The sequence below is a fragment of the Anopheles ziemanni genome, chromosome 3 (assembly GCF_943734765.1).
Source record: "Anopheles ziemanni chromosome 3, idAnoZiCoDA_A2_x.2, whole genome shotgun sequence".
Taxonomy (NCBI): domain Eukaryota; kingdom Metazoa; phylum Arthropoda; class Insecta; order Diptera; family Culicidae; genus Anopheles; species Anopheles ziemanni.
In genome coordinates, this window is record NC_080706.1 from 30,927,265 (window position 1) to 30,939,657 (window position 12,393).

The following is a 12,393-nucleotide window of genomic DNA, read 5'->3' on the forward strand; positions in this document are numbered from 1 at the left end:
TTAGCTCGTCAAACGTTCACGAGCACGTCCTCTGATACTTCGAGAGAAAGGTCCCTGGGGCCGCAAGAAATAATATTAATGCAACAAAGAGAAAACAGTGTTAACATAAAATGTAATCGCATCAGTTTTAAAACTGCACTCACCAACCCCACGGTAGTTTGTGTGTTGCTTTCTACGTCAAAGAAGAAAAAACACATTGGTGTAACAGAAATTTAGTAATACAAGTCCATGTAACTCATTGAATAGGGCGCTACTGAGACGTCCAGTCGATGCGGGGAGGTCAATGTTAACTTTACTAGTCTGATAGAGCCAGTTAGATGGAGAATGCATTAGATGATACCAGAGAAACTCAATTCAATCAAAACAACACATGTTTACAGTGAATAGTAACTTTTTCGAGCACTGAACATTGTGGAAGTAGAACAACTGAACGATTTTTAGAGCAAACACAGATAGTCAGTATTATTTTACCGAAAGTATTCGTACAGATAGGGCCTAGAGCCGAGCGGGGCCGAGGGGAAAGGGGAAACAAATGAAATGCGCACAAAATCCACAAAACTCGACGTACGGTCGTTACAGTTAAACTCACCCGAATCAGTATTTTAAAGAAAACGAAACGTAACGAAGATGATAAACTGCAAGTGAACCACATCCACCAGAATCTTACACAAATGTTTTACTTAGTTGATTTTTACGACAACCGATAGGTAGGCGAAAACGTTCACCGTGTTTTTGTAGTCGGTTAGATTTTAAAACGGGGGCATACATTAGCGCGAGGCGAGTGGTATGGTTCATTCAATCATACATATCCCACCAGAGATGCATGTGCAACGGTTGTTTTTACTCCACGTAGGAAATATCGTGAGCCACCACACCACCATCATCTTTTTTGAGATTAGCATATTTGGAGTATTTCTCACATCCTGTAGCAATAAACAGGGCAGAGGCAGTAGGCCAAGTCCGTCACCCACGTTCCGTGGTTACCGGTTAACCCGAGCTGGCGTGAGTTTAATAGCGATGGTTGACCGTTTTTTCGTACAATTGATACATATATAACGTATATAAGTTGTTTACTCGGGGAGTGTTTTTTCTACAAGAGTGTATTTTGTTGTTCATGTTGGTCGTTTTGAAGTTATCGTCGTGTTGGTAGATTTTAAATTATTTTACCGAGCAAATAGTGGTTAGATGTTAATGGAGGATAGTAGCATAAACGTCGATACGAATGAACAAAAAACCTAACAATCAGTGAACTTTGGTGTTCATAATACTAAAACAGACATGACTTAAATGCACCGGGTAACGCATTAAGCTGACTCGTGGCAACGTTGGGCTTGGAGATGTTAAACCTAATTATAAACCATCAAAATGTATTCTCACAATACACCTTCATTAAAATAATTTTATTCATCTTACATAACATTACCAATGGAACATTTCTAAAGCATTAATTTTACCGTCCATACATTGCTGTTTTTCACAACCAAGTCCAACGAAGCCCTCAAGCCGCCAAACATGCGCGGTGCACCGACATAAACTAGTTTGAAATGAGTATTTTAATATGCCAGCTTAAAAATGCAAGCAACATAACTGTTAACAGAAAGCTAACGACTTACGAACTTCAAAGAGCCATTAAAGAACTGATCGTTGCAACGCTTTCCAAGAGTTAGTCCAAGAAAGGTAACAAACCCGTACATCGATAACAGTGTGGCAGGAAGTATGTACTCCGTGTAGGGATGTAGGACTTTCCCCGTCCTGACCAGTTAAAAAGGATACCATTTTATGTGTGTTTTAAAATAGCCTAATACAAAAGAAGGTAAGCAAAGGAAAGTTACATGAACGCCTCATCTACGTTGGGAGAAGCCAATATTTAATCAATAAATAGTAGCGCATTGAATGTTATGCCAAATGCACCACCAGTCGTCTACCAGCATTGAACGCTGAATAGAACTTGTTGTCGTTGATGTCGTTGATTAATAGGTAGCTAGGAGGGTAGTTAGAACGGTACAGCCGAAAATAGAAAGCCATTACAACCGTCTGATTAGTAGAATAGAAGTGAAGACTAACATCCCGCACCCTCAACAATAATCGAAAAGGTGAACACTACGCCTGCGAAGCGCATAGATTAACGTAAGTAGGCCCTGAGATGAAGATAGTCTGATGAATGTGATAGATATGCAGTGTTGTTGTGGCTTTTTAATAAAACATCTGCCAACGACGCAACCGCCGAAAACTACACATAAAACCACACACTCACAAAAATATATACCTTAATAAATGCCACTTTAGCCTAGCACGTTTATTTATGCTGTTTAGATCCTAGATAGTCAAATTTATGAAATACTCACTTACATTTGGCTACGTTCTCATTTCACACTGGCGACACTTGGTTTTGTTGTGCCCGCTCCCGCCGCCGTCGCTTTTTCTCCGGCCGCGCTTTGCATCTTCTTAAGCGCTGCCACACGGTACTCTTTAATTTTCTTGCGCCATTCCAGCCACCGGGTCACTTCCGGATTGTCCACATTGCCTCGTTCTTCCAGTTGCTGATAGTAAGCTTCACGGAGGATTTTGAACGCTTGCACATTGCGGTAGGGTAGCTGCGTGACGGGATCGTAGTAGCGGGCGGGAAGTCGAGTAACGGCACAAATCTGGCGTAGCCTTCGACCGTTATCCGGTTTGGGAAAGAGTGCATCGAATACCTTGTTGTCGATGTCATTTTCGAAGGTAATGAATGTCCGCTCGTATTGACCAGTCACTTCCAGCCGTGTCGTACTCTTTTTGTTCCGCTTCATTGTCTTATCTCTGGAACTAGTGATTTTTGGTTATTAATTTTTGGTTGAGGAGTTTGGTTCTGTCAGCACATACCTTTTGGTCTGATCATCTACGTCCTTTGCATCACTGCTGATGTTGAGAGGATCGGTATCGCCTTTGGCGGCGTTGGAAATTTCTTCAATTATTGGCATTGCGGTCGACAGATACCGTATAGTAGGTCCCATGAATTTACGCTTCGTAGGTCTGGTTTTCTGTTTTTCGAGTTCCATCCTACGGAAACGCTCTATGAGAGGAAAGTATGACAAATTTATCAGGGTAACGGATGAAATGTGCTTTGAGAGCTTTCCTACCCAGTGACTTGAGATTTTCTCGTTCGGTAATTTCGGCCTCTTCTAACAATTCCTCCTGCGTCGGAATGTACTCTTCGGTTCGTATTACGCGGGTTCGCTTTCGCTCCGCTTCGAACCGCTGCCTCAACCGGCTCTGCGTGGCCGCAGTTTTTGCGGCGGTCGATTTACGAAAAGACTTACGACCGGAGTCGATAACCGTAAACTTGGGCCGCTTCCGCAACGTAGACTGTCGTTCCGTTTTTGGCTTAGGTTCTTTCGTCCGTGCGGTCGGTTTCTTCGGGGCCGGTTCGCGGTACGCTTTTGTAACCGTGCCCACCTTGCGCCGCTTTGCACCTTTTGCCGGTTCTTCGTCGGCGTCGGAGATAGGCTCATCGTTTTCGTCAATACTGAAGTCAGAGTCGACGATATCTTCTTCGTCGTCATTCTTTTGTCTGAAACCATTGGTAACGGTTTTAGTTGGTGCGATAGGCCCTGAAAACATCCAAGCTTCTTACACATAATCGCCATCATCGGCTGTTTCACTGAAGCCACCGTATGAGGTTTTATAGAAATCATCCTCCTCCTCTTCGTTCAGCAAATTTGCCATGCGACGCCCGGCATTTGCGCGCCGTTCTCGAGATGCTGCCATTGCGCTTAAGTTACCGATAGGTTGCAGTTAGAAAATATAATATTTTACCACTTAGTTTTGAACACTTTTAACACTTTCCGAAGTTTTATTATGACATCCGAAAATTTGTTTGGTTATTTGCCAAAGTCGATAGAACTTACAGGGGCATTTTAACGACCAAGATCAATATACGTTGAGTCTTCGTAAAGCCCCTGTTTTATGAAATTCGTCGCCTGGATGACATGATTTGAATAGGCCGCGTCAGTTTCAATTTTCAGTTTTATAACTCATCTTTTAATTAATAATTTCATATACGCTATACCACATACTCGCGTTTTATTTGCAAAACTTGCAAATGTTTCCCCTACTTAAGTCTCGTGCTTCAAAGATTCAAATTCCTCAGATTGCTGATTGGCCAGTACATATTCTATCGATTCGGTATGTAAAACTATTGTAAAATACAGCATTAAAATAGCTTTCTTTCATTTATTGGTGTACAGCCGCAGTTCAACTTTAGGCAATAAAAGTCGTTTCAAGTAATTTAATTAATGGGATTTATTTGTGTATGCATGTTAAAGTAGCTTCTCTATAATAGTAAATTTCACTTATTGTTATGTTCCTTTTAGCTTGCCGGTAGTGTAGCTACTTCTATAATAGTTGCCAATCCCTCCAACGCTTTTAACGGCTAACAGCTGCATTGTGTTAATCCTCAAATTTGAAGTTCTTGAATTCATCGGTTTCACTCGGCTTTGTTGTGTAGTAGAAGCTGATTTCATTCATTAACTCTTCATTGCTAATTTCGTTTCTTCGGATATAAAATTTTTGATCTACGATTTCCAAAAAATCGTCTACATAGTTACGGTTTTCTTCCATTTTCAACATTTTCGCAGCTTCTATAAAATTAAGATACTTTATGACTTAAATTTGTTCCTTTTAGCTTGCCGGTAGTGTAGCTACTTCTATAATAGTTGCCAATCCCTCCAACGCTTTTAACGGCTAACAGCTGCATTGTGTTAATCCTCAAATTTGAAGTTCTTGAATTCATCGGTTTCACTCAGCTTTGTTGTGTAGTAGAAGCTGATTTCATTCATTAACTCTTCATTGCTAATTTCGTTTCTTCGGATATAAAATTTTTGATCTACGATTTCCAAAAAATCGTCTACATAGTTACGGTTTTCTTCCATTTTCAACATTTTCGCAGCTTCTATAAAATTAAGATACTTTATGACTTTTGGTACTGAACTAGAGAGTAGTCTTATTATCTGGTTTTCCGAAGAATTAGCGTTTTTTGCTTCGTTTTTTTTCTCGTCTGATACGTTTCCATATTGGGCGCGGAACCTTTCGTTAAGTTTCTCATTGTCTATCAATTCCTGTGCTATCCCAATCCAGTCACTGTTTGTTTCAGTCATGTTTTCAGTTTCAGCCAGTTTCAGTTCTTATTTTTCAGGTTCCGAGATCAACTAGAAAAGGAATAAAAGAAATTGTATAATTTCATACACTTTAGTTTTGAGAAAATTGGACGAAAAGAGAAAATTGAAAGAAAAATGTACACAGTATCAAATGCAACAAATGAAAAAACGCTATGTTTCCTCCCGCCACAGCGTTGTGTATTTTAAAACATTTTTTTTATGTTGTTATACAATGCTTAATGTTGCATGGTGGTGTTTATTAAGCTTTTTAAAAAAGGCAGACAGCTTTAACATACAAATTTTCATTCCCATTTAAAAGTGTCACATCTATGCTTCTTTTTTCCACATCTACACCAAGCATCTAACTAATATTTTTTATAATTATAAATAAATTTTAAATAATAAAATTGTTTTTGATGAATAATAGAATTGTTTATATTCAGCCCTATAGCAAAAGACATAAAAATGCTTTGACAGCGAATTCTGAACTGAACTAGAAACCAGCTTCGTTACTCACATATTTTATTAAAATTACTTGACCATACCATAACTGCTTCATGTGCCATATGTTAGGGTGCAATGAGGTATTTGAAGAAGAGTCGGCCATTCGAGAGCGTTATCATTTTTCAATGGAAAATCCTTTTAAAAGTATATGTATAACTAAACAAAATGTAAATTCGATTTTTGACAATAGTTCAAAGCTTTCGTGTTCTTTGGTTCAGAAATTATTTAAATTAAACATAAACGTATCTGCAATGTCTAATGTGATGTTAAGAGTGAAAAGTACCTTTCTCTAGTTAAATCAGCCTAGTCCTAATAAAAAATATGCATATTAAGAAGTAAAGATGAGATACCGAATTGGAAAATTAAGGGTGCGACCGTGAACGAGATTGATCTTCTTATGGAATCACCCCATAACCGTCTAGCGGTTCTAAGTTAAGTCAGGGGGCATCTTCTGGCCCAGGTAAACAAATCATCTTAGGTTAAAAAGTTTTTCATATAAGTGATAAGATTTACATTTTTCCACTCAATCGGACTTCCTTATAGTCTCTTTTCCCTGATAAGCTTTTTTCAACTTTTCCTGAAATTTCTTATATTCCTCAGACATACTCAATCTTAAACTATATTCGTTGATTATTTTTTCGAGAACCGCTGTTTTGCTTGCATCATTAGTGCAGTTATAAAGATCATCTGCAAACTGTTCGTCGATCGATCCCATTAATGTTCCGTGTGAATCGTCCTCAACGTTTAGCCTGGATGGGTTTTCCATGAAACCTTTTGCCATATTTATATATTCCAAATAAAAAACAGCCTTTGGTGTGGGTGTTGTTGCGAACATCGTTTTAAACATATCGACGGCTTCCTTATTATTTAGGAAGTCTTTTACTCTGTGTGTCGAGTTTATGATTTTTTCCAGCTCATCTTTGCTGAGTTTATCGCACCCACAAGCACATTTTAAGAGCTGCAAAGAGGGATTTTGATTGTTTAATTCTGCTTGAATGCTTCAACAAAAACAAACTTACATCCATATTTCAGAACAGGTGTTGTTGTTAAGTCACAAACGGTGGTTCAAGTTCTGAAATATTCAAAGCAAAGAGAGTTTCAGCACTACAGTGTACACTGATTAAAAATTAACACAACACAAAAAGTCGTACGAAAACAACTGATACCTAAGATGTTTAATAAGACATTCACAAGTGATGATGAAACATGTGTGAATGAACTCAAAAAACAAACAACAACGAGCTAGAATCGAATTTTAATTGCAAATCTACTGTATCTCAAAATGGCAAACCAAAAAATCATACGCACACACCAATATCATAATAATATATTTTCAGCAGCATCACTATGCAGCATGCAAAATCACATTACACGATTAAACAAAGTGATGTGTTCATACGCACCTTTTCAAAAAGCTTATCAAAAAGAAGATGCCTTGTAGCTGCCGGTTCGGTACAGCGCTGTGAGGGCTGCTCTCTATTTTTAGTTGTTTTTCTAGGAAAGATAAGAAAAGATACAGTAAACAAAATTGGATCAGATGGACCTGGGAAAACTGTATCTGCATTTGATTCTTACCAATCCACTTTTACTGTTAATTTATACGATTTTGGTGCGTATTGTCTGGCACTGAATTGGTCGCAATTACAAAGCACCGGAGAAAATCTTTCGTTGTCTAGAACCAGTTCGATTGATTACGAAAGGTAGTGTTTCCTTGGATAGATAGCACAGACTACTAAGATAAGGGTGTACCGTGAAATGCACTATGAACGGATAGTATATAACAACAGAATGTAAGCTCACAGAATACTCATTCGATGGGTAAAATTCGAAATGCAAGCAAAACGTAAAAATGGACGAAAAATGCCTAATATAAGAACACCCGGTTCTCGGAGTTGTGTTTTCAATAAACATTTGATCACATCAATGTGATGACAGTCGCGAAGGAAGGTTACTTTAAGCAAGGTACATGGAAGAATCACAATCAATCTTGAAATCCATGTTTGAGGTATAGTACGAACTATTGATAGCTCAGCACTTTTTTGATGCATTTTAAATTCGTGTAAAAGCATTAAAAAAAGTAAGCTTCGATAAGAAATAATTTTGAAGGGTTTTTGTGAGAACTGCATATCTGTTGGTTATATACCTTGGCATGTGTCACATCCAACCGGCATAAATCTTGGGCAAAAACATTTTTGTTTTGATGCCAAAAGTGCATCTTCGTCACGGCAGTAGAAAACAAGTGAATTCATTGTGGTGCACCGTTAACCCATAAAAAATAAAAAATGGCATCGGTAGAACCTATGTCGAATAAAACATGGGACCTGTCCCTGTACGAGCTTCACCGTACACCACAGGAAGCTATCACGGATAACACGGAGATTGCCGTATCACCTCGCAGCCTGCACAGTGAGTTGATGTGCCCGATTTGCTTGGATATGCTGAAGAAAACGATGACCACCAAGGAGTGCCTGCATCGGTTTTGCTCGGACTGTATCATCACGGCCCTGCGGTCGGGCAACAAGGAGTGTCCTACGTGCCGCAAGAAGCTCGTTTCCAAGCGTTCCCTACGCCCAGATCCGAATTTTGATCTGCTCATTTCGAAAATCTACCCCAGTCGGGACGAGTACGAGGCGCACCAGGAGCGCGTGTTGGCAAAGTTCAACCAAAGCCACTCCCAGCAAGCGCTCGTACACTCGATAAACGAGGGCATAAAACTGCAGTCACAGAACCGCCCGAACAGAAAGCAGAAGGGTGAGAATGAGCTGTGCCCATCGAATGCCAGTTCATCTTCCAACTCCACCGCGCAGCCTCAAGCTACGGCAACGCCCGCGCCCACAAACGGTGCTACCGAACCGGGTAAGGATAATCAAGCCAGTTCCGGTGCAACTGCTGGCGGCGGTGGTGGTGGTGGTGGTGGTAGCGGTGGCGGAAGCGCTAGCGGTGCTGGTAGTGGCAGTGGTGGAGCTACAAGCGGCCCAACTCCTCCCGCTGGAGGTGAACAGATGTCCAGCCGTCAGTCATCCAATCCACCCTCGGTACGTAGCACTCCTTCGCCTGTTCCGTCAAACATCAGTTCGGCAAGTAAGGCGAAGCGACCACGGTCCGTGATGACGTCGGAACGATCGGAGGAATCGGAGAGCAACAGTGAGATGGACGTTCGTACGGAAGAAAATGATTCCAATTTGGACACGGAAGGGGAGGGAAATTCCGAGCATGGTAGTGATGAAATCGAGCTGGTATTCAAACCTCATCCCACGGAAATGGCCAGTGACAATCCGGTGTTGAAAGCGTTAAAAGAAAACTCGATCCGGTACATCAAAACTACTTCAAACGCTACAAGTAAGTATGGAAAATGTCATAGTGTAGGAATGGCATAAAAGCATCGATTATCAATAACTTTCTACCTCTCTCAACAATTTTGCGATCTTTATCTTTTTTCTTAACGTGATACAAGTTGATCATCTGAGCAAGTACCTCGCGATGCGCTTATCATTGGATCTTGATCCGGCATTTTCCGAGACGCATCGAATGATGAACTTTTGCATCTACATCGCGCAGCAACCGAGTCAACTGGTCGTGCTCAGTGGTAACCAAACACTTCAGCAAGTGAACGAAAAATTCTGGAAGGTAATAACGATAAATTAGCTTTAAAAACCCAAAAACTCAATCGCAACTTGCTTCTCTTTTCTTCAAATTAGGTTAACAAACCGTTGGAGATGTACTATTCCTGGAAGAAACCATAAAAAATAACTCAATGGTAGGAGTTATTAAAACACAGCAAACAAATCTTACTACTAGCTTTTAATGAGATTTATATTCATGTACTACTGTAACACAAGAGTTTCAAATAAAAATGTAGATTTAGTGTGCATTTAAAATGTTTGAAGTGCATATTTTGGGAAAGAAAATCATTTCTTTATACCTGTTCCATGATTTTACCGTTTATTTCTGACCTGTTTACATGTATTTAAAAAAATAGCATACATGAATTTCCGAAGAATGGTGTACCTGTTGAAGTTTTTGTTCTGCTTCTCTCAGGATTCTTTAGTAATTTCGTTCAGAAAAAGTAATTACCTATTATTTTACTTTCTTATAACATCAGTTCTGCCAGTTCATTGACAATATTTTTAATTTATCACAACTTTTATCTAAATTTCAAAATTATGCGGAGCGCATTTGAAAGTGAAAGATACCGTTCCTCTTCTCCTGACCTGGAGGTGATTTTATTTTCCTAAGATTGGTCTATTAGTACGGGAAAATTTTAATCATGCACTGTTGTTGTTTCTCCAACCGACAAGCAAATGCCGTAGATAACTAGGAAAGAAAATGAAATGGCAATGGCTGCCGTCGTAAAATGAAGGAGTTTCCGAGGAGTGTTTTGTAGCATTACACTAATTTCCTCCGGTCGGAGTAATAAGTTTTGCTTTCTCTAACCCCACTGCACGCAGCCTACGAACTAAGCGCCATGCCAGTTTTCTCATGAAAAAAGTATTTTAAATCTCCTGTGCCGATGCATTATTCAGCGGCATTGCGTGGTGCATTATGCATAATGGGCCACCGCCGCATACGAATGCATCCCCGCGCAGCGTTTGTGCGCGTTGTGGGAGAACGATGAAGAGAAGGAGAGAAGCGTGCGCCAAATGTGTTCCATGAGAAAGGTGTCGTTGACTTGCTGACATTGACTGATATATTTCGACTTTCGTTTGCATGCTTTCTAGGACATTGTCGACAGGAGCAACTAGTTTGCGAATCCACTGGATTGTATCCGGGAACGGTAAAATCGGTGGCGATCGGTTGTAAGGAATGTTGATTTTTTTTACAAAACCAATATCTTCTGCTCGAGCTTTTTTTTGATATTGATATTTTTTCAATTTGAATATTGATAGGTAAGTTGACATAGTGTTAAATGAACTTGAACTATCCCATTTAAATTTATGTGTGCCTTAAAACATGAGTACATCTTCGACAAAATCAAGAGAATTTATTCTCCGATTCAATAATTGAATTAATTCTGAAATGAGAAGTGTTTGCAAAATTCAAGAAATTTTCCATCTTTTCGTATGTTAAAGGCTGTTGAAAACTTTTCTTAATTCATTTTTTTAAAGTTTAAATAACTGAATAGAGTTTTTTAAACATGAAGTGACAATTTCTTCCGAAAATTAAATCAAGAATAGAGAACTTGAATATAAAATATTGACATCTGCCATGCAAGTCTTTTTTATTATATGTTACGGTCATATTGACGTGTATTGTTTTAGTTCCATGCCACCAAACTTTTTTCCATTAAAATCTTCTTCCGTTGAACAAAACGCTTACTATCCACAGGATCTGTTTTTGGGTCTTCATCTTTTCACCCGTTTCCCAAACGGGGAGACCGCAATTATAGCGCGATTGTGGTCGAAATCCGTAAAAGGACCGTGGTGGCCTAGTCCTCGTTTGCCTAGTCAAACACGAACATGCTTGACCCACCGGTCAACGGCTTCCAGTGCCGGACGGGAATTCTTCGCTGATGGAATATGGAAGGCATGCCGAGCGCAAAGATCGACCCGGAGCGTCACAAAACATATCGAAAAACGGCGCGATGTGTCGATGTGTGTCCTGCTTTGCGCAAACAATCGCAAAAAAAAAGTTAAGCACAAATTCTGTCCCGGCCATCGAATCCCGAGTCGCTGTCCCTCCCGAAAATGGAATCGTCATTCCGCGTTGTACCGTTTGACCTTTTCCGCCTGTTTGCGCTTGGTGCGCCTGCGAGTACACCCGAATCGATCGGGAACCGGCCAAATCGATCAATCTTGCACTGGCACATATGTGTGTGTGTGTGTGTGAAAATTCCCGGGATGCTGGGGACCGCGGGAACGATGGAAGCACGCAAACAAGCGATCGGGTAAGGGTCGAGCAAAACAACGCAACATTGACGATCGACACTTGAGATCGCGCTTGTGGCGAGAGAAATCTAAACTCGCGCCGCCGAACAAGAATCTTCGTCATCCGAATATGCCGGGAAGGAGCAGGAAAGAAACCCCAATCATCATGCCACCGCGCGGGGTTCGCACCGCTGAGAAAGTTTTGCCTTTTTACTTTCCTCCCCGGGATCCAACCGTTTCCGTCTTGTCCATCCCATCGTTCTGTACTCGAACGCTCTCGCTTTCCACCAGCATCCGCTGCCGTGGCCGCATCACATAGGGTACGTGTACCCCGGCCTTCTCGCTACATAGATGAGCCGTGAGCGTCATCAGCGAGATCCCCCGAAAGCTTTGGCCCCATCGCCCCTCCTCCGCCCGTGGCTCGGGATAATCCTCGCAAATCATCCAGCCCAAAACGCCATTCTTGGAAGCGCTGACCGCATTTCGTGATGATGGTGCCGATGCCAGTGCCAGCTGCAACCTAATGCTGCCACCCCTTCGACGCCGAGAGACATCTCTCTTTTTCTGCGCACCCGCGGTATTAGGGCCCACTTGGGGTACTTGTCCCAGTTTGGCCCCCTTTGTCGGCCCCATCGGAAAGTATTACAATGGGTCCCGAGGAGGGAGAGGGATGCATTTTGTTGGGAGCCGGGCGGGATGGAGTTTGGAAACGAGTCAGCATGCCGGCGTGGTGCAGTATCCGTCCGATGCAACGATGCCAGCGCGTTGTAAATAGCCCGTTCCCAACAACAGCCGAACACAATCATGCCCACTGTGTTTAGAGCCCGAGCTTTCGTCCCACACAGTCGGTAAGATTTGGTCATCTGTTCGAATGCATTTGTTGTTATTTT

General features: G+C 41.2%; 3 protein-coding genes across 3 annotated transcripts; 1 reads left to right on the forward strand and 2 right to left on the reverse strand.

Moving 5' to 3' along the window:
* Positions 1-2,363: 2,363 nt before the first annotated feature.
* On the reverse strand, positions 2,364-3,758 carry LOC131284526 (vacuolar protein sorting-associated protein 72 homolog). The gene is made up of 4 exons (XM_058313385.1): positions 3,614-3,758; positions 3,120-3,550; positions 2,863-3,052; positions 2,364-2,805 (listed from the first exon to the last, which is right to left on the reverse strand). Exons 1-4 carry the CDS (start codon positions 3,745-3,747, stop codon positions 2,364-2,366), a joined length of 1,197 nt encoding a protein of 398 aa, XP_058169368.1. The 5' UTR covers positions 3,748-3,758.
* A 2,404-nt stretch (positions 3,759-6,162) lies between these two features.
* Positions 6,163-6,664, reverse strand: LOC131284528 (uncharacterized). The gene is made up of 2 exons (XM_058313386.1): positions 6,659-6,664; positions 6,163-6,597 (listed from the first exon to the last, which is right to left on the reverse strand). Exons 1-2 carry the CDS (start codon positions 6,662-6,664, stop codon positions 6,163-6,165), a joined length of 441 nt encoding a protein of 146 aa, XP_058169369.1.
* A 1,204-nt stretch (positions 6,665-7,868) lies between these two features.
* On the forward strand, positions 7,869-9,490 carry LOC131286777 (E3 ubiquitin-protein ligase RING1). Its single transcript, XM_058315776.1, has 3 exons — positions 7,869-8,978; positions 9,094-9,266; positions 9,338-9,490. The coding sequence occupies exons 1-3, from the start codon at positions 7,922-7,924 to the stop codon at positions 9,380-9,382; spliced, it is 1,275 nt and encodes a 424-aa protein (XP_058171759.1). The 5' UTR covers positions 7,869-7,921; the 3' UTR covers positions 9,383-9,490.
* Positions 9,491-12,393: the final 2,903 nt, after the last annotated feature.